Source organism: Platichthys flesus, chromosome 12 (assembly GCF_949316205.1).
Source record: "Platichthys flesus chromosome 12, fPlaFle2.1, whole genome shotgun sequence".
Classification (NCBI taxonomy): Eukaryota; Metazoa; Chordata; class Actinopteri; order Pleuronectiformes; family Pleuronectidae; genus Platichthys; species Platichthys flesus.
In genome coordinates this window covers 12,686,041-12,713,064 of record NC_084956.1, presented here as the reverse complement: position 1 = coordinate 12,713,064, position 27,024 = coordinate 12,686,041, and the positions used below count along the sequence as shown (strand labels likewise).

The 27,024-nt window shown below is 40.6% G+C and overlaps 1 protein-coding gene across 1 annotated transcript in view; it reads left to right on the top strand.

The window, feature by feature from the left end:
* Nucleotides 1-27,024, top strand: part of eys (eyes shut homolog) — a 153,284-nt gene that overhangs the window by 6,233 nt on the left and 120,027 nt on the right. Inside the window, exons 4-13 of the mRNA XM_062400615.1 lie at nucleotides 185-312; nucleotides 1,991-2,105; nucleotides 4,079-4,238; nucleotides 9,194-9,298; nucleotides 13,628-13,767; nucleotides 15,564-15,727; nucleotides 15,892-16,145; nucleotides 17,673-17,777; nucleotides 21,767-21,889; nucleotides 25,040-25,153. Of these exons, the coding sequence (XP_062256599.1) occupies nucleotides 185-312; nucleotides 1,991-2,105; nucleotides 4,079-4,238; nucleotides 9,194-9,298; nucleotides 13,628-13,767; nucleotides 15,564-15,727; nucleotides 15,892-16,145; nucleotides 17,673-17,777; nucleotides 21,767-21,889; nucleotides 25,040-25,153 (1,408 nt within the window). The remainder of the gene's footprint in view (nucleotides 1-184; nucleotides 313-1,990; nucleotides 2,106-4,078; nucleotides 4,239-9,193; nucleotides 9,299-13,627; nucleotides 13,768-15,563; nucleotides 15,728-15,891; nucleotides 16,146-17,672; nucleotides 17,778-21,766; nucleotides 21,890-25,039; nucleotides 25,154-27,024) is intronic.

The following is a 27,024-nucleotide window of genomic DNA, read 5'->3' as shown; positions in this document are numbered from 1 at the left end:
TTACATGGAGATTAGCATTTATTAGCCTGGGTGTCTGACTCGTATATGTTAGTGTGGATATCACAACAAATAATGCTTATAGATAATATTCCTGCAGTTACTGAGGTAATTTGTGTGTGTGTAATCTGACCCCGTTTCCCCGGGGCTGACGGGCGACCTTGTTTGTTTCTGCCCGTGCATGCAGGCCTCTGGATGTGTGTGTGCAGATGGTAATGTGGACGCAGCGTGCAGGAGGCAGCGGAGGCCGTGCAGCCCGTCACCATGTCGCAACAATGCCACCTGCGTGTCCAGAGGAAGTCATTATGTCTGCAGGTGAAAAACACACAGAGGCCACTCCCACGCGTCCCTTTCTACATGATTGCGAGGTCTAGTGAATGCGTAGTCTACTGACAGTGAAAAGAGAGAGTTCTTCTTTGTCCATCTTTTCAATGTGATTAGGATATCAAAATGTTCTCAAAAGCACTAATACATACCTGTCAATCAAACCTCCAGCTGCATTGCTGGCTGGTAATACGCTATGTTTTTGTATTTATTGTAAACCCCTTCCAGGTAAAGGGCTCATACATTGATCGTATTTATGTATTGTGTGTGAATCATGGGCCTCATGTTACTTCGTCTCGGCCAAACACCTCCATAAACCATTATTATAAACCTCACTAAGCCATAGCACTGTTACACTGGGTGACTTGATACCCTGCACTGTTTTGACTTAAAGGTCCAGTGTGAAAGATGTCGGTGAAAGGCATCTAATGGCAGAGATTGAATATGTAATAATCCTAGGGATGTTTTTACTTATGTGTTTCCTCTCAATTATACAAATTGTTGTTTACTTTTATATTTTAATACTTTATATTTACATCAGGAGCGGTTCCTTACTATTTAGGCCGCTATGTATTTTTTTACAGTAGTCCAAAGTGAACAAACTAAACACCTTTTTAAGTTTTATTACAACTGAAGTCTGCCACAGGTTCTCTTTCATGTTTGGAAGGGGAGGGTGAGGTGAAGGGTATTCAGCTGCAACATGCAACTTCACCACTAGATGTCACTAAACTCCACACACTGAACCTTTAATCTGAATAAACAGAATTGCACACCGTATGTGTATTAATCCGTATAAGCGTAAAATAGTCCCCAACATCTATAGTAGTGGCTCCCGTTTTGGTAAGTTTTGCTAAAACTACACTGCCCCTGTCATAACTTCATCAAATTAAATTGTAGTTTCTGGTTTGTACGTGTGACTTGTTGGCAAGACCAAACTCCCTCTGGCTTCAAATAGCTAGTTTATGCTGAAGAAGAAAAGACTTGAAATGATGTGATAATTTAATTTTTAGACATTACTGTCTAACGGCTTTTTAACAGACCGGACATGAATGATATTGTTGAGTCACTCTTTGTTTTTTGTGAACAAAATCTGCTTTAAATTCAATGTCTTTTAAATCCCGTTATTAAACTGGACCAGATCAAAAGACTAATGAGTTTTATATCCGCACATAAATTCTGGTCAAGGCTCTCAGACTCAATAATATACAATACATCCTCAGCAGAAACTTGTTTTGGGGGCTTTTAAAAAAATATTGGTCAGAGAGTAACTGAATATTTATTTTTATCAATTTCTTTATTTCTCATTTTCGGCCCTTGTACAAACTTTTTAATGGTGAGAACTTTAGATAGAAGATAATTAGGTGAAGGGCTTATTATCTGAATTAGGCATCAGCGAACTAAAGAGTGATTTTTCACATTTGTAGGAAATTATAATCTATGGCTTGTAATGGGCCTTAATTTGTCCAGATATTCTATCTCGGCCCATTTGGCATTTGAAGCTCTAATTTGTACACCCTGCTTCTCCGAAGGTCCGTATCGCTAACAGGTCATGTAGAAAACTAAATTATAACCCATCGTGTATCTTGTAAAAGAAAAAGAAAATATGGCTTGTTAGCACCCACTGCTCCGGGGGGAATTGATTTTGATGACACCAACCTCCTCCCAACAGATGCCCGAGAGGATTCTCTGGGAAGAATTGTGAGGAAGTAATTGACTACTGCGGGCTGCTCAATATCAACTGCCAAAATGAGGGATTGTGCTTGAGTGTAATTGACGGATATCAGGTAAGTAATTCGATGTTTCAGTCTTAATTAAATACTCTGAAGCCTACAAAATATGACTCACAGGGCTCCTTAATGGGGGTCAGGGTATGAGCAGGAGGAGAACACGGTCAGAGGCAGAGCTATGATCCACACCGCACATACAATACATCTTTCGTTTGAGTAGAAACACTGTAAAAAGTGTTTTGCAAAAGCTAAAGGTTATAATTTGACTCATGATAACATAATTAAATATTAATGTCATTTGATTGTTTGCAATACAACAATTTGTGTATTTGTTTAATATTGTTTATCCTACTGTTTAAATTAAATGTTTTCCTTTTCCCTTAAGTAAATATTATGATCACATCATACATTTAATATTGTAATAATCTCTATTTTAATATTTAAAATATAAATCTTATCAATTGTATTCTATTTTCATCAACTCTTTTTATTTTATTGTTCAATATTCTGTGCTCGTGTCCTATTGTTTAATTATAATTGCTTGTTCATTGTAAAGCCATTTGTAACATAAATATATAGAAATGTGATACATTCATATGTTATATAATATATTTATGAAAAGTTTAATCTATATTAATGTGTTTTAAAAGTCAAATTGTGATAGTGAGCCTGTGGGCTACTTTGAACTTCCCATTAGAAACATTACAGTGTAAATAGATAAGGGGATCACCCCTGGGTTTTAATATACAATATGCTTTTGTATTTAACAGCATTAGCCCTTTAGTCTGTGACGCTCTATACATTGGGACAATTATCATTAACTTAAATATTTTTTTTCCCAATGAAGGAAAACACACACCAGTGTTAGACAATGTCAACACACAGCTGTAATCCAATTCTAACCCATTAATCATGGTGGGTATGTGGACGCTTTGCTCAGACGTACAGGTTCTGGTTTAATTTGCCTCTCTATTGCTCACTCGCCTCAAAAGTCTATTATTTTTTTAACAACACCTGAGACTGCTCCGTAATGCCCAATAGCTCCTAATTATTCTCCATCAATCTTATTCCATTAGTGTGTTATTAATCTCAAATCCACTTTCAGATGCTTCAAGTTGATGTGCCTCCTACCAGGGTCAGTCATCATCAGAGAGTGTTGCTCTTTTCCAATTGGCAGTTTCTGTTTTTCTTTTTCTTTGTAGTTGGATGTGACTTCACTTTGAGTGTGAAAACCATTGGGTTGTTCATGTAAGGACGGTCGGCCCTTTGTCACGAGGAGGAACAAAACTAAAGATCACATTAAGCTGATTTTATTGGTCGATACACAGAGCGTCCATTACATTGGATTTGATATTAAAAAAATGACTGAGGTTAATTAATCAGTTTAGCTTAAAAGGGTCAGTTCACCCATGCAGATACTCTAGGTCTGGATTTATGTTAGGTTTTTTATTATATCGAACCATGAGACTATTACCTTCACCGTAATATGATTTTATGTTTGATGATGTCAACATTTGGAAATTATTTCAATTTTTTGTATTTTTTTATAATGCATATCTAATGGAAAACCATTACTTGGTATCACCCACTGCTGAGTTTATGTTCAAAGATATAATGTGTAACATTTAAAATGTCTAAAAACGCCTAGATGTATATTTTGATACTTTACATATCTAAAAAGTTAATAATTTTCGTGGGTCTGTGTGGGTGTTGGAGAGAACGTGAGGAGATTCGTAGTGTGGGCGAACTGACCCTTTAATGTGAGGACTTTTGCAGCTAGATCAGATGAACAGTGTGCATATTGTTGCCATTTTTATCTTAGCTCCCCAGGCTAAAAAAGGATACGCTCCCTCTTCACTGTTTACACAAGTGTGGAGGAAATAACTACAATCACCCTGAAAACTGCATGTCAACAACTTAACCCTCACATTTGAAATCCAATGTGCAAGGTTAGATCTAGGACAATAATAACATGAAGGCTGCTGTAATACAGACTCACTATAAGACAATCTTGCTCTGTTTTCCTGCAGTGTGTTTGTGCCGCGGGATGGATCGGGGAGTTTTGTCAGTATGTGGGCGATGCCTGTCTGATACGACCGAACAGCTGTTTGAATGGAGCCACGTGCATCACAACAAGTCAGCCGTCATCTCCCCCAGAGTACACGTGCAAATGCCCCCCCGGCTTCACTGGTAAGATAACTTTTCTTTGTTTTTGACTACTTTCCATACATCTGTGTGTTTGTCTGTTGGCAGGGGGCGCCGATCAATTTGCACAAACCCTCGTGGGCAGGTTGCTGGAATGACTGATGAATGTTTGGGAAAAATCTGACATGCCACTGACATGGCTTGACAGTTAAATGATATTGGCAGAGCGGTCTCTTCTGTTTTGACATTTACAGACTCAGTTTTATGTTAACGTCGTGTAAATGCACTGTATGCACGATGAACTGCAGGGATGTGAAGCAGACAGGTAGTGAGAGCAGTCGTTCTCTGAATATTTTACTCGTGTAGGACAGTGACTGTGCACTCTGCATCCAAGACAGTTGACACACACACAGCTCTCATGCTGAGAGCATATCCATAAATTATAAATGCTTCTATTTTGCCTTTTGTTGGTGTGTTAGGGCAGATGGCATAAAATATTGCTTAAAATCCAGGAACAAGTCTTGAGAAGCTCATGTTTTCCATCAAACATGCATAATTCGTATCTGCTAGAATGAATACACATTTACTTTGGTCACCAAAAAACATGGGCTTCTGATTGGCTGGTAGGTGGGCATTAAAAATGTATGTTGTATAAAAAGATCAGCAAAGTAAATACGATCTGTACTGTGACCTTATTTAAGATACACCTTACTGAGGATATAGCCCACATACAACACAAACAGGTATTCTGATGCTTCAGATGATCTGTTAATTGACTGGTAGTTGAATCTGGTGTTTTTCTGCTGAAAACAAACATGTAGGCTGTGTAAAGCCATTTTGATAGTTAGGGGGCAGGAATACATCTTTGCTGTAGCTAAAATCAATATTACCTTCTGCACTGGCTTGGCATGTGTTGGATCCTGCATTGTTCTTTCAGCTGACGATATTTCATTTTTGACAAACGGCAAACTAAAGTGTGCAGCAGTTGATTTTCATCGGAATTGCTATGTCATGTATCCAGCTAGTTTATTTTTAAATTGAACTGCATGTTTATACCCAAACCTGAGTCATTTGATTTAATATTTAAATGCGATATTCATTCATGAGGCTTCAAAACTATTCACACATTCTACACCCGTACTGTATCATTTACAATTTAAAACAGGACAATTAAAAAAAGATCATGGACTCTGCGATATCCCTGTATAGACGAATATATAGTGACTACAAAATGTAAAGCATACAACATAAATGTTACCACTTGATGTATTGTGCTTACAATGTATTTTCATATTGATGTTTGTACTTAATATTTAATTTGCTGTGCAAGTTTTTGCTAATATCCACCTATCTGCTAGAAAACATGCCACGTTTAAGAGCGTGTGTGTTCGGGCTTCACACTAGTGCTCAGTCCCAGACGTCTGATGCTGTACCTGCAGTGCACATGGGTCAGCAGGTCGACGTCGTAAGAGGGGAGGCCGCTCTTTAATCGTCAGGTTTAGGATCAGGCTGTCATGTCTGCAAGCTTCTGCCTTGATTTATGTTCCCAAAGACTCGAATCACAGCTGACTCGAGGGCTCCTGTTCCACAACTGACCTGTGACCGCCCCTGAAGAGGTGGCAGTGGACAAGGGAATAACAGTTGTTAAGGCTGATGCTTGCTTCTGCGTTTTCACGGGCCCGTAAGCGCAAGAGCCCTTCCGGGTCCCCTAGTGCTTATGTTTCCCTTCTTACGTGCTTATGTGCGTCGCCCAATTTTTCTAAACTTTACGGCAAAGCTCCGCAAGCTCACTCAGCCCGCAAGGCTGTGATTGGTCTGCTAACTACATCCTTTCTGGAGCTGCATTTCCTGTTTCATGCCCGATAATACCGGCAGAAAAAATGGAAGATTTAGAAGAACGAATATGGACCAAATAGAAGAGCGTTTGGCAGAAGATATCCGAAAGTATGACCACCTGTATAACCCGTCACTGACTGGCGGATTTGTCCGCCAGAAAAAGGCTACGAGGAGCCGCAGTGGCTATGTAAATAAAGAATCGACGAAGAAGAAAGAAGGTCTAAGGTCATCTTCGACAAAAAACATTACTCCGCCTAGTGTTCTGGCGCGGAATTGCTTTGTAAGACGCGCAACGGTTGGGGAAGCATGAATGACAACGAGTCCTGCGCCACAGCGGCGTGAAAAGCCGCAGAAGCATGCACCAGCTTTAGGAGCAGCAGTGTTTGCAGTAGTTCCTAATGACTGCACACGCAGTCTCAAGAAAGTGTTTGATGCAGCCTACAGGCAAATTCCGTTTTGACGTCTGAACTCTAAAGAGAAAAACACAAAAAGTAGCATCTATAGTTTATTACGTAACTGGAAGTGTATGAAGTGACAATGACAATTACAGGCCAGATTTTAAGCAAAAGGCCAGTTCTCTGGATGTAGCAATCTTATTTGTTATCCTTGAAGCTTATATACCAGTAGGCTCGCCTGCTTGACATTTCGAAGGCCTGCTGTTGATTGCATTTAATTCAAGTGCTCTGGCAAACGGCTTCCTAATTAGCTGCCAGCTCAGGACATGGCCAGAAACGTGTTAAAGTATCAGTGACAACTGTTCTAAAGAAACAAGGAAACAAGGGAACAAAACAGAACCCCCAAACTAAGGGGCTTGTTATGTCTTATCAAATTTAAGAAGAAAAAAACACTTATGTGCCATGCCTGAAAAGGTTTTCATGTGTGTTTTTCTTAAATGTGTCATTGAGGAAACAAGGAAAGTTATATTTACAGTTAAATGTTCTGATTGTGTAGTCCTCACTGAAAATTCTGTGTATACAGTGTGTTTTTATAAGGCTCAGTGCTGTCTGGGACAGACCATATATGAGAGCGGGATGTTTTTATTCCATAAAAGAAAAACGTTTGAAGCCTTTCTTCTGTAAAATGTAAATTTAAAAAAGTTTTTCTTTTTATGATAATATTATAGTTGTATCATAACAAAATTATCAATAGGTCTGTATTTGCATGGTTAATGTTCTGTATTTATTAAGCACTTGTATTGTCTTCATGACCACTCAAACCACTTTACAGTCCATTTCTTTTGCTAATTACAATACAATCTAAAACTTTACATAATATAACAATCGATTATTGTAAAATTAGTTTTTCCTCCCCCAGTGCAGTCAGGCTTTGGCCTGTAGCGTATTTCCCCATCTCGCCTTAAGTCCTGACACACTCACCTGTCAGTCAGATAAGCCCTTACATAGCGCTACATGAACACAATTTTTTCCCTCTGTTCAAAGGTGAAATCTGTTGCCACTTCAGTAATGGAAAATTGTCTCTTGCACCATGGCAGGTCTTAGTGACTGATAGAATTCATCATATTCTGGCATCTTGTGATTTTTGCTTTGGAATTTTCGCGAGCAATGCAGCTTGCAAAGGCCAATTTAATTCCGAGCTTTGCCCGGAGACCTCACAGTGCTCTATCACAGATCATAAGTCAGGATACATTACCCAAGCACTGGCGTTTGGTGTTAGTTTTTGAAGGCTTTATTTTTCATGGAACAACAAACTCTTGGCAAACGTAACGCTGGTCTCATTTACACACATTCTCATTAGCTTTTAATTGGGTGCATAATATACCACGTGGGGGCTCTGTATACAGTACACTGATTAGTGGAGTAAAATGAATGGACTGTGCTAAATAGACAAATTGTATTAAACATTTAAAAATGCTCACCTGAAATGGAGAGAATAAGGTCTTTGCATGAATAACTTTATCTGGAAAATTAGCATCCCCGGGCCTAAAGGAACCTAGGGGTAAATAATGATTGTGCTCAAGAGCCAGAAGTGTGTTGCCCAAATAAAAAATCTTATATTCCTATTGACCTCAAGATATATAGTTATTTATTCTTTTAGACTTTCTAGACATTGCTACTCAAACATTTTGCAACTTAATTCACCATATTTGCATCATTAAAGATTTATAAAAAGAGGCTGCAGTGCTACATAATTGATTTTATCCACAGCCATAAAGAAGGGGCACAAGCATTTCTCAGATTTTAGCAGGATGAATTTGTATAATTTGCTGCTGCGCGGCGTGGCATGCTTTGCATATAATGACCTGTAGCAACTCCCGTGCAGATGATATCAATCACAGTGTTTGTGCTGTAGCATGAGGTTGCTGCTGCCAAGAAGGGACTTTCACTACGTGTCATTGCTGCTCTGTTATTGATGATGGGACATTTGAAATTAATAACCTGCGCTGGAAGACACCCACTCCCCCATCCACAGACCAGTCTCCCATCAAGCCCCCCCCCCATAGCTCATTATTAAGTGCCTGTATTTTTTTCAACAAGAATGTTCAACCAGGACTCTTGCTCTGGCTTTCCCAGGGGCTCACCTCCATTCAGCCTCTTAGTAAAGGACAGTTTATGCCTCATTTTGGTTACTGGGGAATAGGCAACTCTTCATGGACTGTTTTTGGAATGTTCTTAATCAAAGAATTTATAGAAGGATACCACTTATACTACACATACTACTTGTATGCTAAATGTTAGAATATATAGGATAGACAAGATAATATAATCCTTTAGTAGTCCCACGATGGGTATTCCATGTTATAGCAGCAAAGGGGATTGTAAAAAATTGTATAAAAATAATATATAGAATGTGAACAGAATCAATAAGAGGATATATAAATTTGTACGTCAATTAGTTCACTTTACAAATGTTGGACGACAGATTTCTATTCATCTTTTACACCTGAGCCGATCCCCTTGCCGTGTTTTCAGTCTGCACTCAAAGTTATCTATTTGACACATGAGCCGCGTGATGACATCTGACTCTCGACAAGAAAGAAAATAAGTGTATTTCCCCCAAAACAACTGTGGTTGCGTTTTAACAATGCAATGCACAGGTAATGAAATATGTAAAATGTTATGACTCATAAAGAGCTTTACTGTCTGAGGATTCTGATGCAACTCCAATGCAACTAATTGCAGCAGGTTGTTTTTTTCTCTCCTCAGGAACAATGTGTGAGACAGAGTTCAACGCGTGTGACTCCAGCCCCTGTCAGCACAACGGCACATGCTCCCACTTGCTGGGACACTACGAATGCCAATGTCCAACAGGTATGTTGGACTATGTTCAAAACCAGAGCTTTGTAATAACATCTAAGTGGTATCTGTTAAAGCAGGCGGCTGTGCTGACCTTTTAAACTTGTGTAAAGTGAATGTTTCCTCATATCCTCAGCCAGGGCTCCTCCAGCCATCACACTGTCCACTGAAAACCAACAGTGATTTAGATTTTACCACTAGAGTCCCTGGACTGTGACAAATCCTGCCTGCAGACAGTGGGCTAGAGAAGTCAGCTTGTTTTAAATGCAAAATATCTTGTAACTTTGTTGTCTCTTATTCAAAACAATAACAATGAGAACTAGTTTGATGACATATGAAGCAGCTTGGCATCGTGGGAATTGTTGTCGTCTCCAATATGGTGGATGAAAATCTACCTGACACAGCTCAGGTGCTCATCATGTTCGAGGATGACGTAATGTGTTCAAGTTTTATTCACATTACTCTTCAAACAACAATGACTAATCAAGATCAATTACAAGTGATCAATAAAAACAGTCAAAGGACAAACCCTGGCTTGCTAACTGGCTATAGTGGGATTTTCCTCGTTCATACATAATTTGCCCAAGAGGAAGAGACGGGGACAAAAGGGGATATGTCTGAATTAAAAGGAGATGATTCCCTGAATATTACAAATTGTGGCTATCTCTGGGTTTCAACATTGTTGGAAACATTTTGGCTAATTTAAGTACACAAGTCGGCAAAATAGGGAACATACAGTAGGTTGTCTAGTGATATCTTTAAATCATCACATGGATCATATTTTCTTGTACTCGATATCTTTTCCTTTCTCATTAAATTATTATATCTTAAACCATGTTTACTTCTTTCCCAAATGCTTAAGAAAAGCCCTAGAATGAAAAGCCTGCTTCCAAAAAAGCTCACAGTATCCACAGTATCAGCTTGCAGTGTTGGCCTGTGATTGACAGCCGAGAAAAAACACCAAGCTCTTTGCCAGGGCTCAATAATGGCACCCAAATTGTGCAAATATTACATTATGAAACTCCCATTATTATAATTTCCCCATAATTGCTCATTATGCCTCACCGGCTGAGTCTGAATTTAGATTCAGCGACTGTAAACTGATGGACCACTTGCAGGAGCACTCTGTTTTTTTAGGCACAGCTCGGTTAGTGAGTCTGGCAACTGCTCTTCCCACTTTACGGAACGGTTTCACAGCACATTCACACAACAGGCTCCATAGACTTAGCATCTCAGTTGCCAGGTGATGATTTTTTATTGTTCTCAGTAAATTATTTTGTCTCTTTAGGACAAATGCTATATTGATGGTAATGAAACATTGTGTATATGCACTTAATTCAATTTAACATGAAAGATACCGGGGTCAATGATACAGGTACTGCATCAGCCGCTGAAAGGAAGGCACAATAGAGTTACAATTGGGGGGGACATTCAGAGGTGGCATTGTACTTTCATCAAATCATGAATTTGGCACTTCTTAAAGTGTATAGAGGCTCATGTATGCTCAACATTGGATACGGAACAGAGCTCTCTGTTGCTTATTCTGTTCGCATTTGTGCAAGTCTTCTGAAAGCTTATGTTTATGGACGAAAAGGACTAAAAAAACAGAAGTACCATTTGACATCACAGGGGGCAGTGTAGCCATTAGTTCAATCAAGACAGCCATAGGACACGAGGAAGGAATGTCGACTGGCATTACGAGAGAATTTGCAAGTTGGAGATTTTTTACCCACCTGCCATTTACAAAGCGGACTCTTTTTACTGTTATTTTAGACGTACATTAACGCATTCTCCTCCACTGTTTGTTGTTCTACTCTGAGCTGCCCTCTAGTGGATGCTTTGATAAACATCATTCCAACGTAGAGAATGCCTGGAAGCATGTGGGCAATGATCGTTGCATCACTTGAAACGGATGTATCTCTTATTTTTCTAATGGTAAAGTCTGCATAAATGAGCCTTACAATTATTTTCAACTAGCCAACTCATCAACTAGCCGACCGACTAACCAACAAACAAACACACACCCACACATATCCTGTACAACTTGTTTTGTTCAGTGCTGTGCGAGGCTGGGTACTCCTCCAGCGTGCATTGGGTGAAACAAGGGGTCACTCCTTGGACAGGTTGCCAGTCCCTCTCATGGCTATAACACATTGACTGAAAAACAAAGTTATACCTTCAGGGAATTTCCAGTTTCCAGTTCACTTAACTGGCATTTCTTTGAAGTCAGGGAGGAAGCTGTAGAGAATCTTTGGAGACACACTGAGATCTTTTCAGGAAGGTTCAAACCCAGGATCTTTCTGAATAACAATTCATAATGAACTAATAAGAAATTCAATCCTTCTTTTTGAGAATAGAAAACATGTAATTGAGAGCATTGTATTGAGGTCAGTCCAAACTACTTTTTTATTTGAAGATGACCTTTGATACCACAGAAATGTCCTTTCCCCCCTTTTTTTTTCTTGAAATGTTTCTCCCTGATGTGATGTAACTGTCCCTTTGGCCTTTTGATTTGGTGGGCATTGTTGTGGAAATGAGGGAGTGGGCTGATGGCTGTGTTTATGGGGTTATCGAGGGGGAGCCTGGTATCGCAGATGTCAAGTTGAATTAGACCCACCACACCCCAGAAGCCTGTACAGTGACTGTGTGCCGCCCCCGTCACACCAGCTCAGAGCATGGGTCAGCACTGGACCCTCTTGCACTGGCTTGTGTGTGAGTTTAAGGTATGAAATGTAAAAATACTTATTAAAATGTCTAATAACTACTAAATCTTAGTTATATATTTTGTTAACTAGAGTACTTGCGCGATTCAAAATCTTTCCAGCAATGTTAAAACCCAGAGAAATCCGCAGTTTAATTCAAGGTAACTGGACGTTACATTTAGTTTGCATTTTAATCGGCTTTACCTGTGGCTTTTCTTTTCTTTGCCTTTTTAATATTTGTATTGGTCACTCGTAATGTATTACAATGATTCATTGCCGTTTGCTGCATATTGTGAACGAAACTTAAAGACATTACATCATCCGTGAACATGATTTGCGCCTTAGTCCCATCAGGGAGATTTTCATCAGCGATGGTGGTAGCTCCCATGATCCCACTCTGCTTTATGAGGTCATCACTCCAGGTCTTTTGTTATTGTTTTGACTGAGTGACCCTCGGTGGTGGAAGTTGCATATAAGAAAAATACATGTTTCACATATTTACTTGTGATGGGTAGAGTTTATTTCTGCTGTCACTGTTAATACCAAAGAGTAAGACTAAGTTGCACTTTGTGGACATGTGCTGGAAAGCTCTTATACATGTAAGAAGGTTACAAATAATGCTTTTTGACTGCTGGCTTGACACTAATATTTGCTGTATCTCCCATGTTAACACAAGATGGATATCCATACTCTGCACACAAGCTGGTTGACTCTTTCTTTTCAGCGAGGGCCATTGCTTGCTCTTTTCTCAGCTTCCTCTGAAACACCCTCTGCAGCCTGCCCTAATCCTTGATAGTGAATCCCTAACTCCCTGAGTAAACTGCTACTAGATGTGGCCAAAGATCCATGGTAACGAAATTCCACAGGGTGAGCACTGGCTTCTCAGGCTCGCTGCTAGATCTCATCCGTTATCTCAGTAAATCTGAGCCTCTTCCGCTCATATGCCTGATCGGCTGCATCCGTCTCATCGTGAAGTGATTTTGTGCAATATAGGAAAATAGTGTTTGACCACAGTTCTTGACAGGAATACTGAACACAGACTTATGACATGATTGATATACAAGCTGTTGGCTAAGCCCTACCTGACACTCAATATAATACAACAATAGAAGTGTCCTCATCAACAACACATATATAAAGCCATATGATGTTTCTTAACATCTGTAGAGCATTCAGGATTAAGTTATGTTAGTTTATGTTTCAGTTAGTCATACCAAATCATTTCTTTGAAAATAATATTAGACATTATCTCGAAAAAAAATGTAAAGCATTTTATTTTTGGGAGGAGACAAAGTTTCTACAACATGTGATAATTGTTACCGATTAATATTAAAACCAGAAGAGGGAGTAAGAAAGATTAGATGGAAAATCAGAGAAAAGTAGGAAGTACAACGCTTAATGTTTCCTTTTTAAACTAATGGTAAAATAAAAATGTTGACTCAAGTTAAATTAATTGCCACATTGATTATTCTTCAAAATGAGGCCAATCCTCTAGACAACCCGCACTTGGCCTTGTTTATTAAATATATAGAAGAGCCGGCCTGGTACAGGGACCTAAATTAGAGATGGGTTAGTGACACTGATCACAGATCTTCTTCGTGTTGCGGCAGTTATAATAACTCTCTGAAATCTCCTCCTGCAGGTTTCCTGGGAAAGAATTGTGACATTGACATTGATGCGTGTGCTCTGCCCGACCACACGTGTCCGCCAGCGACTCAGTGCATGGATCTGCCAGACGGTCTTGAATACACCTGCCGTGTACCCTGCCCTCAAAGCCTTCAAGTGGGTAAAAAAATCTTAATGGACTATTTGTCCACATCTGCTTTTGTGCGTCCACCATGCCCCTTATTAGTTGTGCACATGTTTAAAGACCTTGCGATCCTCGTTCTCTCTCCAAGCTACTCCTGTGTAATCTCTACAGCAGTGCAGCAACGTTCTGACAACATCAGGGAACCAAAGCAAGAGGATCGATGTGGGTTTTTATGTGTTTACTTATGTTGTTTAGAGGAGTTTCCACACTGGGGGACTTAAGGGGGCCAGCATTTGCAGAGAAGGGCCGAGATGTCCAACATCCATGCACAGCCCCTGATTCAGTAAAACATTTAGGTCACCCCTTGTCTACTGTTAGCTCTAAAGCTTCGAGCTCCCCCCCAACGCACTTCCCCTGGATCTAGACCTGAATGAAATGCATAAAATAAACATGTGACTCACATAGAACTCACCTGACACCTTATGAATTTATTTGAAAATCAGTCCATTCTTTGGTATAAGAAATAAATCAAACCGTGATTGAATACAAATACAGGAACCACAGTCTCGTAAGGGTTTAAACACTTTTATATGTTTTTTTTAAGTTGTGATTTATAATAACCAGTGAGAGAAGTGCACACAACAAACTTGGAGAACTTAAGTGTGAATGTATCCGGTGTAATTCAGTATCGTATTAATAAAATGTGGGATAATCCTTTGTTGTACATGGGGATAAACATACTCATAAATCCCACAGGAAGTTTGACAGCAAATGCGATAATCCATAAACGCTGCAATCAGCTGGTTCCCGAAGCCGCCCAGTTTACCTGTTCGTTTTTTTATTAAATTCTTGACTAACGAGAGAATTCACCGCTCCAGTGTCTGCTGCGTGAAACCTACACATTTAATCAAGTAGTGTATTCTGACCTTATACCTGACTCTAAATAATAAAGAAACATCTGGTCAGGGACTATATGGCTTAGGTGTACATGTTATTCACAATACACTCAATGCTGTGTATTTAAATCAAGCAAATGTTTATGATCTTTTCTTCTGCATGTGGGTGCACACCAGTCAGGCTTTAAAGCAGGTTTGGCAGAAAAGGGATATAAACAGGAGTTGCCAGTGTTTATCATGGGTTTAGCTTTTGAACAAGCCGCTGAAAAGGCCTCTGCCACCTGCTGAGCGCTGCAAAAGATTTGCAATGTCTGTATTTCCGTTCGCGCAGAAGCTCTTTGTATGTATGGAAGAATCGGCCCTCGCTGCATGTAAAGAAAACGGTTAAGACCAAAGACGAAGCTACTTCAGGAGACAGATGGAGATGATCACTCGCTGTGGAGCAAAGCTTGTGTTGGCCCCCGTACAGAAATGCCATGATGTCTGCATTATACACCTTCTCACAAGCCAGCCCTTCCTGTGGCCTTTGTTTCCCCTCTGCTATATATAAACACACACACACACACACACACACATACCAGCTACAGGGCTGTCTTTTTCTTACTGGGGGCTCCTGGGTGGTTTAGCCACTCAATGACCACTGATCTTTTGTTGTAAGATTTGATGCTACATGGAATCTAGATGCATGGAAAGTGACTCCAGCAGAAAGCATGAATTGGTATTCATGAACGTGTCAAGCGGCTGAAGTGACGCTCATTTTCAGGCAGCCGGGCAAAGAAATGCTTAAAAGGTCTCATTGTAAAATAACAGTCATGTGAAGGAGCAGAATGTGCTCGGTACAAATGTATGATATTACCCTTCGATATGAGTCAATTTGACTCCTGCACACGCAGCAGCACATCTCTTATAACAGCGCTGTCTTCTTTCAACAGCCCTGTGCCAACGGAGGACGCTGCGTCTTGAACGAAGCTGCAGGCTACACCTGTGTCTGTATGCCTGGTTGGTCCGGTCAGAGCTGCCATATAAATGTCAATGATTGTGCTCGGCATTGGTGTCAGAACGGAGCCACTTGTGTGGATGAGATTGATGGTTACAGGTGAGTGTTGAGATCTTGATTGTCTTCGGGGCCATTCTGGCACCGGAAATGTCAGCGATTGTAAAAGCGGTGACATTTACTGTTTCTGCTGCTTCAGGGTTGAGAGAAGTTCTCCCACTCGCTGCAGTATTCAGAAAAAATAATTCTCTCTTATTTGTTGCTAGGTGCGTTTGTCCCGGAGGATACACGGGCGTTTACTGCGAAGAGGACCTTGATTACTGCGTTGGCCATCGCTGCTCCGAACACGGCGTTTGCCTGGACCAGCGGCACAACTTCACCTGCCGCTGCACGCTCGGTTTTGAAGGGTCGCTCTGTGAACTGGAAACCAATGAGTGCAACAGCTTCCCCTGCGCGAGCGGTGCCACCTGTGTGGACCTAATCAGTGGTTATCAGTGCCACTGTCCCCCGGGGCTCCAGGGTATGAGACCATCTGATGCGAATGGGATCCTGTTTGCAGACTTCAGTGTGGCCGGTCACAGGGATATGAGCTTTTTGAGCAAGTGTTCACAGGTTATAATGTTAGAAACAGAAATATGAAGCTTTCACTCACTTGGAGGTTTAAACGCTTATGTTTGATAGCTGTGGTACAGTGGTCAGGGCTCAAGGGCAATGAAAGTATTTGGAAATCTGAATTACTATATATCTTTTGGAAAACAGTCATTTAATTGTGACAAAAGTAAAATGAAAGTTTTAATGAAAAAAATGAACTTGAAGATTAACAGCAATAACATTAGTGATGAAATGATCAATTTTTTTATGCTGCACCTTCTGTGCTTTATCCTTATCCTTTTAAATGAGTGATTGCACTTAAATCAGGAGGGAACTAGAAGGGGTACTCAGTTCAGCTCATCCTTCTCATACTTCTACCAAGGCCCAATTGTCCTCTTATGAAACAGCATTCTTTTGAATCCCGATCGATGAGCTCTATTCCAACATGACAACAAAATTGCCCTCTTGCAATGTGAAAGAAAGTGAAAAATTTAAAAAATAATTCCTGCATCCGCACCAAAGAGTTTATGGCTCTTTCCTAACCCATCCTGCTTAATCCTCTTAAAAAATAGTTACATTTAGTTACGTTATCAGCTTTTCTATGTCAATATTTAAATGTGTCTATTTCTTACACATTTAGATTTAAGGTATCTATCACTATCCATTTAATAGTAAATATTGATGTGAATACGTAAACAGATCGGTGGTGCAGTAATGTCTATGCAGGTACAAAAATCAATATTTGCTGGCAGGAGGAGCTGGCTCAGTATCATACCAGTCGTAGTTTGTAGTATTAAATATATCTTGTACAGTATATTTTCTTCTAGAGGTACCACTTTAATTATGCGAGTATCTTACAGTGCGTGATTAACAGAGTGCTTGCCAGTGTGTGGGGTCATTATGGCATAAGTACAATCCCCTTTGATGTAGACAGCATTGCAAATTGTTCACCAGTGCCCGAGGACGTCGGGCTGTTAGCTCTGTGTGAGCTCTCTGGCTCACGGAGAACTAAGAGGTCTGAAATCTGGCCAGAGGGCAGAGCAAGTGGGAGCTTTAAGTTTGTCAGTCAAATCTTAAATCAATTCCACTTGTTATTCCTGCCCAGAGAAGCCTAAAATTAAACGTGTGCCGTTTATGCACATGTACGAGCTGCAACATGCGGATCACGTAATCATTCCATCACATTTCAGCCAGCGGAATCAGAGGCTATCAGCTTTCTCGTGAAATTAAGCCTCGTCCCTGATAAACCAGATGCGGCTCAATGTTTAGAAAAATGAACAGAAATTTCTCCTGTGCGTGCTCTGAATGCTGCCGTGTTTTGTCAAGCTTCATTCTGAACTTAAGATCAGAATTAAACATCCTCAGTGACGGCTAAATTTATCAGCAGAAACGTATTTTAAGCTGCACTCCCGGTGACATTGAGTAGAGTTTATTTGTTTCTCTCTTTATCCTGCAGGAAGGGCCTGCTCGGAGAATGTAAATGATTGCTGGTCGCAGCCTTGTCTAAAAGGAGGCTTGTGTATGGATCTGATAAATGACTACATTTGTCATTGTCCCCTTGGTAAGCACCGACTACTTGTGTATTATTGAGCATGTTTACAAAAATACCTCGCCATTAATTCCTTGTCTTACTGTACCTGGGGAATGTGTGAAAAGTTTTATTTCTCATACATTTACATGCAAACCTAATTGTGCACTTGTGATCATTTTTCAGTTTTTATTTAAGATGCACTCGCTAAGACGGGAACGATCAGTTACACTCGTCTTTTTAAAAGTTTGAATGCAGGAGGGAAGCTGGTTACAACACAAAGGAGAGCAAATAGAAGCAGTACAACTGTAGTATGGGAAGGCGATTAATAATAAACTGATGGATTTTCACTTTTATTTATTTTGTGGCATCAAGGTTAACATCAACGTCAGTGGAAAATAACACTGTTTCCTGTCCTGCAAAGCACTGATGCATGGGCACCTCCCCAATTCAACTCAGATGTAGTTGTCAGCCTTGTCCGCTAATCAAGCGACAACCTGTTTTACACATTTGTATACGTTTGACATTTCATAACACATGTTCCTGGAAGGATCCATAATCAGTTGGAACACAGTCCTTAATAGAGGGAGGTCTTGTGCAGCTGAATTTTACGATGCCCTCCGGTATTAAAATACTTAATCACCGCTTGATTGCACAAGTCAGAAGGCTGCAGCCGGCCCTCCTGTCGCGCACGTCCGATGTCACATTTGGCAGTAAACAGCCACAGTGCCGAGAACAGGATTTAAAAGACAAATATTTGAAAGAATCAAATTCACCACACACAGAAGTGGACGGGACACAGAGTACACACTGGCACTGGGCGATGTTTGTGAAATGATTCTCTCCAGATAGTTCCCAGAAGCTGCAGATCTACACAGGTTATACTGGGTAATTGTGTTGTTTTCAAAGTCGACCCTCCTACCTAAGTTTGAGCGAAACAATACGACCAGTGTTTTGCTGTTGCGGTTGTGTTTTAGTCCTCTGTTGCTCTCCCTCAGCCGAATATGCCTCTGCACAGTAAATCACTAAATGTGGGTGTAGTCATTAAAACATATACCGCCCTGAGACCTGTGCAGCACCTGTCACATGGTGCGCTTTTATGACATTATGGACAAAGCAAATGCATCACGGTAAATAATCTGCCCGTGCTATTTTCCGGCCTTTTGCCCAAATTCAATTTGGGCAAAAAACAGAACACGGGTGTGTCCGTAAAACCTCCATTACTGTTGTAATTTCATTGACAGATTTATAGACAGGTGTTTGTGATCACTTTATCGTTTTGGAAATTCGATTACACAAATGGTCTGTCTGCTTTTCTTACTAAAAATCACACACACACACACACACACACACACTCACACACACAATAAGGGCACAAAAAGACTCGGACCAGACTCTGGCCAAGGTTTCACTTTTACAAATGTTTAATCTGCGTCTGGATTTGTGTAATGCATTGTGATTGGTCATTGTGAAATGTAATTGTGCCAATTACAGCCATGCAGTTTGGAGAATATGTGAATTTTTTATTTATATCCATGAAGCTCGTCATGATATTTTGATAATGTCTACAGGTCTAACACTAGGAAAAAGGTTGCATATATTTTTTTAACTCTCATCCAAATATTCTCGCATTACAAAAATAATGCAAAGACTAGAATGGCAGTCAGTAGAGCACACACCTCTGACAAGGAGAGAGAGTCACTAGTTGTCAGGTTCCTTAATAGATCCATGAATTATTTCCTGGGAAATCTCTTGAAATGTCCAAAAATCTCACAATGTCAAAGTAAGTGATAAAAAAATGTAACGTTCTCTCTTGGCCCATTTCCCATCTTTCCACCAAGTTTCATGGAAAATCCGGTTTAACAGTTCCCAAGTATTCCTGCTGACAAACAAACCGAATGAAGGGTGAAAACATAACCTGCTTGACAAAGGTAACGAGAGGAAATTAAAGAGAAACAGTTTCGAAAACGATATAGTTGATGAACAATCTGCTTCTGTGCAAATGAAATTTAACAAAAATCAATTTTCTTATTGCAGCTAACTAAAAGCTAGTGTTATTTGTGGCAGCGTTCTCAGGTAGAGCGGGTAGCCTACCAACCAGAGGGTCAATTGTTCGATCCCTGGCTCCTCCAGGCTGCTATCCAAAATGACCTTGGGCAAGACGCTGAACTCTGAATTACCACCCGATGACTGATCTGTGAGGGGGTAATGATGTGGGATATAAAAGCGCTGTATGAATAGGTGAATGTGGCTTGTAGTGTAATGTGTTTTGAGTGAGAGTAGTAAAATCTCTTTAAATACAGTCCATGTAACGTTTAGCCGTGGTGCTTCATCCACAGAAGCACGGCGGCTTTTTGTTCAGAACTAGAAACCACTCAGTCCTTTCTTGACTTCTTCACCCGAGCTTTTCACCAAATCTCTTTTTGGATTCAGAATTGCAGCATTCACCACACTCGCACCACAGAAGTGAGGACATGAAGGACACCCCTCTTTGTTAGTGGAGGTAATGAGCGACACAGGCTACACCCAGCCTTTGTAATCGTCACATAACCATAACTCTTATTTGATTTATTAAACGGACATGATTTTCACTTTTTCAGCTCAGTGGAGCAACCAGAACATTGTTGATGAGATTATTAAATATGCTGATGAGCAGCACTCTTCAGAGCCAAAGAGCAGTTATGACACATGGATGTCACCATCAACCACAGCACATGACAACATGGGCAAACGATGTTGTCACGCTGGGATGCTTCCAGCGCAGCATCCCAGCGTGTCTTGATACTCTGCATCTCAAGCCACGGTGGAAAAACAAAGGGTTCCTCGTCGTGCCTGTCTCCTCCTGCAGTGGTCGGCCTGAGCCAGTCGTGGCTGTCAGACAGAACAGGGAGTCCCATTCGGAGATGGTGACACTGTAAATGTGACATTCCTTCATGCAACATTAACCTCAGAGTGAACTGCATGCACAATTGGTTATTAAACACTTCTGAAACACTCTGTTGGAGGCAATAGCTGTCCATTAACTAGTCAAGGCAATATATAATATGATGGGGGTGGGGGGGGTGGGAAGGGTAGTCGGAAGGTCATCAAACATGGAGATGGATGTGTTGGTGGAAAGCGCGTTGCTGTCGATACAGATTACAACGTGAAAGACGACGGCAGCAACGGCTGACAGCTGAGCATGTTGTGTACTCTCTCATGCTGCTCTGTGCGTTTGTGTTCATGTCTTCATAAAAAGGAATTTGCATGAGGAAGCGATGTTTTGAAACACTTCACTCCTCTGCCAGGGAGCGAGAGACCTACTTTGCAGACGCTGACTGACTGCACCCAGATTATTGTGACACGGATATGGGCACATTCTCTCTGTTTAGACGCTTCTGGTTTAAAGAGGCTTTTTGGTTTGCCTGATTATGAAATTCAGAACTTTCAAATATTCTCACTGCATAAACCCAGTCTCTCTCTCTCTCTCTCTCTCTCTCTCTCTCTACCTCTCTACCTCCCCGTGCAAATGTACCAATTTAATCCAAAATGAAAACAGGCCCCATCACATTGGTCTTCATTATTTCGACCTACATTACCTAATGGCTGCACATGTGATCCACGCTCATCCATTTTTGGCCTCTCCCTTTCGGTCATCTTTATTTATACAAACGCATGTATCAGTCACACCATCTGTCTGCGCTTTATTTACAACAATAGATATTGACATGGGTATCTATCAGTGACATGCAGACGTGTATTTGGCGGGGCAGATAAATGTGATATGGATCGGCCTGGTCGGGTTGGTCTCTGTCAATGATTCAATCTATTAGCATACTGCATAGCAGCTAGGCTGCACAGGGGAGAGAAAAATCAATACGCCCATTAATCCGCTAAAGAAAAGGTGTCTTTACCTAATAAAACACACAGCTGCATAAGTATGGGTTGCACAGTGTGTGTTGCTGCGGTGCTGCTGTATGATTGCACTCCTTATTGCTTGGTTTACCCATGTTTTTATTCAATGCATGTTGTTTTGTTGTCAGGATTCAAGGGGAAGGATTGCTCTGTGGACATCGACCTTTGCTCGTTTGGAATCTGCGGCGAACACACATTGATATGCACCGAGACCAATGATGGACAGAATGTCTCCTGCACATGTGAAAGAGGTGAGCGGGGCCTTTAGCAGGTGATGTGTTTGTCATGCTGCGGCGATAACAGGTGGAGAATGGGCCCATTGCAAGAGTAAACAATGGGATACAAAGCGGCTCATTTTCTCCTGCTGATTCACTGTCTTACCCAGGAGTCGGGTTTATTGCAGTTCAGGGAATAAGTAGCCGTCTGTAAATCAAAGTGTTTTTTTTATGTCTCCATGCCAGCGACAGCCTGTGGCCCGAGGCATTGTGTTTTCAGGTTGTCCGTTCAGCATATTATTGCGAACATAATTTGGCACAAATGTTCAGTTGGACTCAAGAAGGAGCTGGTTAGCAAGTCTTTGCCCTGTGAAAGCAGTATTTCAAATATGCCCTGGAGGGCGGGGGGGGGGGGGGGATTTCTTCAAATTTGGTAGAAATTTTCATTTGGATTTAGAGATCAACCAAATTAAATTTGTCTGTCAAAGGTCCAGGTAGCTGTGACCTTACAAAACAAGTTTTTGATCTTGTGCACACAACATTACCGCAACACCTTGAGGAAACATTTCCAATCTCTGTACACCTGTTCAGTTGGATGGACTGATGAAACTCTGGTGGTTAAAGGTCAATGTCGCATCGACCTCGGGTTCTTGTGGACATGATATGATCTGGAACACCCACAGGGGATGTCATCACATCTGGCACAAAAAGTCCCTCGGACTGAAGGGTGATCTGATTAGAATTAGGAGATGACCCCACAAAACCTTTTTTGGACTTGCGAAAGTTATTTCTAGAGAATTATTTCAAACCTGGTTTAAATCTTCACTTCAACTGATGCATTACTGATTAAAGTTGAGTTGGGAGTGGCTTCAAATTTTGAACAGTTGTTTCTTGGACTCAAAGATGAACTGATTCTAATTAAGAGATGAACCAACAAAACCCTTTTTGGGCTGGTGAAAGTTATCTTTCGAGAATTCTTTCAAATTTGGCTCAAAAATAGATTTACATTCTTCTCACTTTATGACTGGACACTGGGATTAACTCCACGTTTGACTCAGTTATAAAAGTTCAACAGTTATCTTATATATTCTTACTGATGTTAAGAAACAAATGAATTCAAAATGATATAAATTAATTACACAACTAAAATGGCATAAAAGCAGTCAAATATGAAGGTCACCGTGACATTGATGGGTCTGGAAAAAATGTATGGAACTGGTTGGCAGAAGCAGACAACCTTAGGGTGGAATTATTAGTTCAGAGACACCTTGTGTTCTTCAATTTAGTAAATAAAGTCTACTAACTAACTCATGCATCAAAAATAGAGAATCATTCACAACCTCATTGCCGTTCAATAATCTCATGCAAATGTATGCAGATTATTTTGACAATTCTTTCCGAAAAGTCATATCTTGTGTGTCAGTCCAGTGATGGTGACTCGTCTCCACGAGGACGGCAGCGTCATCACGGCGGTAGCTGCCAGCGGTGACAGAGATAACACAGGAGTAAGTGGAGGAGACTTGACCTGTTAGATCCTCCGAGGCTTGTCAGCAGTAACCAGGCTTCAGAGCACTGCATCTCAAGTCTGTATGTGCAGTAAGTGACAGAGTGCCAGTGGAGGCCTGCGTGTACACGCACACAAGCTTATTCCTGGCTGCAGTTAAGGCCCTTGAAACAAAAAAATAAAAAAAACATTTGGCCTCCCAAACCAGTCATAATTCAGTCGGCACGACTCCACACCAGCTCGGCTATATGTTTTCAAATGAATGGCTATTACATAGAAGTTCATGTAACCCAATCAATAACCGTAACTTCATTACTGCTGTTGCACTTATGCTCGGCGGATGTCAAAGTGAAAGATTGTGTGTGATCTCTTATGTAAATGAAAGCAACCTGCGGCAAACGGCTCGCCGCAGATCACCTCTCAAGGGCAACCGGCGAGGATGCTGTCTTGTCGAGATGTTTCAGGTCAGCAGGCTGGGCGTCCGTATTATCTAATTCATCTAATGTGTTGCAAAACATGTAAGTCCCCCCTCCCCCCCCCCCCCTTCACCGTACTGCATATCCCCTGCAGCCAATCTATTGATCAAGTGTTTTGTACGAGCACTAAATCAAATCTTTACACCGTCAATGTTTGATTATAGAATTTAATTCATGATTTGACAATGATTTTATAAAAAATAAATCTCAGCACTGGTTTGTTCTGAAAGTTGCTGTTAAAATTTCTTCTAGATTTCTGAGTGATTAAACTCTCTTGAACAGTAGGTTTCATGAAGTGGTAATTGCTTTTGTTTTTTTTACGAGCCCCCCCCCCCCCCCCCCCAAAAAAAAAAAAACTTCTTTCTGACAGAAGTTTCTTTTGTGTTTTTTTCACATTAGCATTTATTTCAAAAGAAGCGGTTTTGCAGTGCAAGACTTATTTTTGCCGTAAAATGATTTGCGCTCCCGAAAGCTGTTGTTTCATCAAAAGCCCTCTCTTGGCATGAGAGACTTTTTGTCATCTTAGAAGGTTTTTGCGACACAGCACTTGTTTTTGTTTTGCTGCCTGCCTTGTTTTTGTAAAGCGCCACAGTTTTATTTTGGAGGGAATCCGGCTCGTTCCGCAGCAGCACGGCTTCCACAACTTTTGCTCTGTACGTTCATACAGTATTTCTTTCCATGTTGCTGTCGGTGAAGGGCGTCTAAGGACCGGCTCTCTGTTCACTCCTTGGCTGCCTGCGTTCTCACTTTACACACACAACAAATGGGTAGCTAGGTGTGAGGTTAACCCACTTACAGCCTGAGTAGCACCAGCAATAACGTGAACAGTGACATGTTCCACCTCTTAAATGGCCTGTGTGCGGTTGTGTGCGCACCGATGCATGTTATTTGTTTCATGTGGTTTCCCTTTGTACATAGATTGAGTTTGATGGTAAAATCACTACGTTTGGCTTGTTTAATGTAATAAATCAGAGGGGGAGCGACTGGCTCTTATTAAACATGATTAAATGAGTCAGTGAACTGAGTCTACATGTGCCCAGCAAGCCCCCTTTAAAATCAATATGAGCTTTGAACACCGGCTTTTGTTTGTGAACACAAGTCGTACTGATCCTAATTGGCCGGCGAATTCAAACCAGGCCAGAACAACAATGAAAAAAAGATTAAAATAACTTTTTTTTTTTTTATCTTCTTTTACTTGGCCTGCAGGGTTTGCAGGACCGTTTTGTGAAGTAAATCTCAATGACTGCGAGTCAAATCCGTGCCAGAATGGAGGCATTTGTGTGGACGGCGCAGACCTGTATCAGTGCTTCTGCTCAGAGGGTAAGTTGCAGTGCAGTTCCATCTCCCAGTAATAAGATGATAAGATTATCTGTTAAACTCAGGTCTTTGTTGTTTATAAAAAAAATGCGCAACCATCTGGGTTCAATCCTGGAGTTTTGACCTTGGTTTGAATGTGGAATAATGTTTTTTAAAAGACTCCCCATTCTGTTTGCTGTTGTTTCTTATTCCTGTGGATAAAGGGACAGAACCCACTCAACCAAACATATAAGTAAAACCCCATCACAGAATTACAAAAGGGCATAACTGGACAAGTCTTTGCTTTATCTAGAGCTTGGCACACAAATGAATGGAGAACAAAAATGCCGAACCCTTAAAATCGTAAATTGCACTTGTTGCTCAGTATTTAGAACAGCTCTGAACACTGAACAGCTCTTTTATTTAGCAGTTTTCCTTTTTTGTGTCTGTCAGTGAATGTCATGTGCAGTGTTTTTTGTCTTCCTTTACTTGCACTAAACCAGATTGCCTTCGGGATTAATACAGTTTTATGGTGTTGCAGAAAGAATCTTAAAAATGCAATGTATGTGCATCTAGAAGTCATCAATATTAAATATTACAATCACTGAGATATCGTGTTACATAAAGACTTCACCTGAAGTAAGTAGGTACATAAATACAGAATCTCACATTCTGGTTAATTGTGAACTAATTTCTGCTTTTTTGACGGCACCAATATTTACTGTAAAAACGATCAACATCTGTGTTAAACGGTTCAAGGAACAATATTGCTTGTTTGTCGATAATGAGATTGTTTCCATTGATTTTTAAATCACTTAAAATCAAAGAATATTATTTTAGCCCTCAGATTTGTATGTTCTCAATCATCTCAACAATTACAACAGAAATGTGATTTTCGTCAAAACCATTTTCTTCAATATTATCCACCATGGAACTCATTAATGCAGCAAATGGATTTTAAAAAACATAACTCCCAAGACTTCTCTCTTCTGCTACAAAAAAATGTAAATAACATCGGATGAGTTATTCAGAAACTATTATTCAAAACAACTCTAAATGAAGAGAGCCCTTCTTGTGCCTTACATTCTGTAGACTGGGTTTGGTTGAATCTGTCCTGAACAGTTAACAGTAATCCACATTAGTCCGTTGGACCATTGGGTCTCATGCCCTTTAGCTTTCTGCTAAATCTTCATCATTTTCGAGGCTTTTTTGTATGATGTGCCTCGGATGGTTTTGGGGTCTACACATATTGTTATTGCCCAGGGGCCCCTAACGTCTCTTGATGTATTCAACCACTACAGCTGGAGAAAATGATTTGGTTCTCATCTTCTTCTTCCTCATCCAACTCCGTGTCCTTGTTATGATGACAGCAAAAAGTCGATCCTAATATCTGTGCAGCCTTGAGGGTTGAGAGGTATCAGAATTCACCCCAACCAATCGTAGCAGGTGGTTTTGTCGCTGATGAGCCCAACTTGAGCTAAAGAGCTTGGAATCAATCAGTGAACTCACTCGCTCTAGTGTTTCTCTAAAAGAGAAACCGTCACGTTGATTGCCACCTTTTGTTCACGATGATCTTCAGTTAACACTTTTGCCTCTTGCTTCCCGGGTCTCAGTTCATTACCCGTTGGGTTAACAAGTGTATTTGTTTTACATTTACATGAAACCATCCCACCAGATACTGCCACGCGCGTCTTTAGTGCATGAGGGAATAAATCGGTGCTATTTTTCCAGCAATTTCCCGGTCCGGTTGACACCTTACCTGTCAGACTTACCTCTGATTAAACCTTGATTGCGGTAGAATCCTGCTATGCCTTTTTTAATGAAGTCAGAATAATTGTCAAATTTTATGACATGGAGAGAGGTGGAAATTGGTTCCATGGTCAGTTTGAGAAATG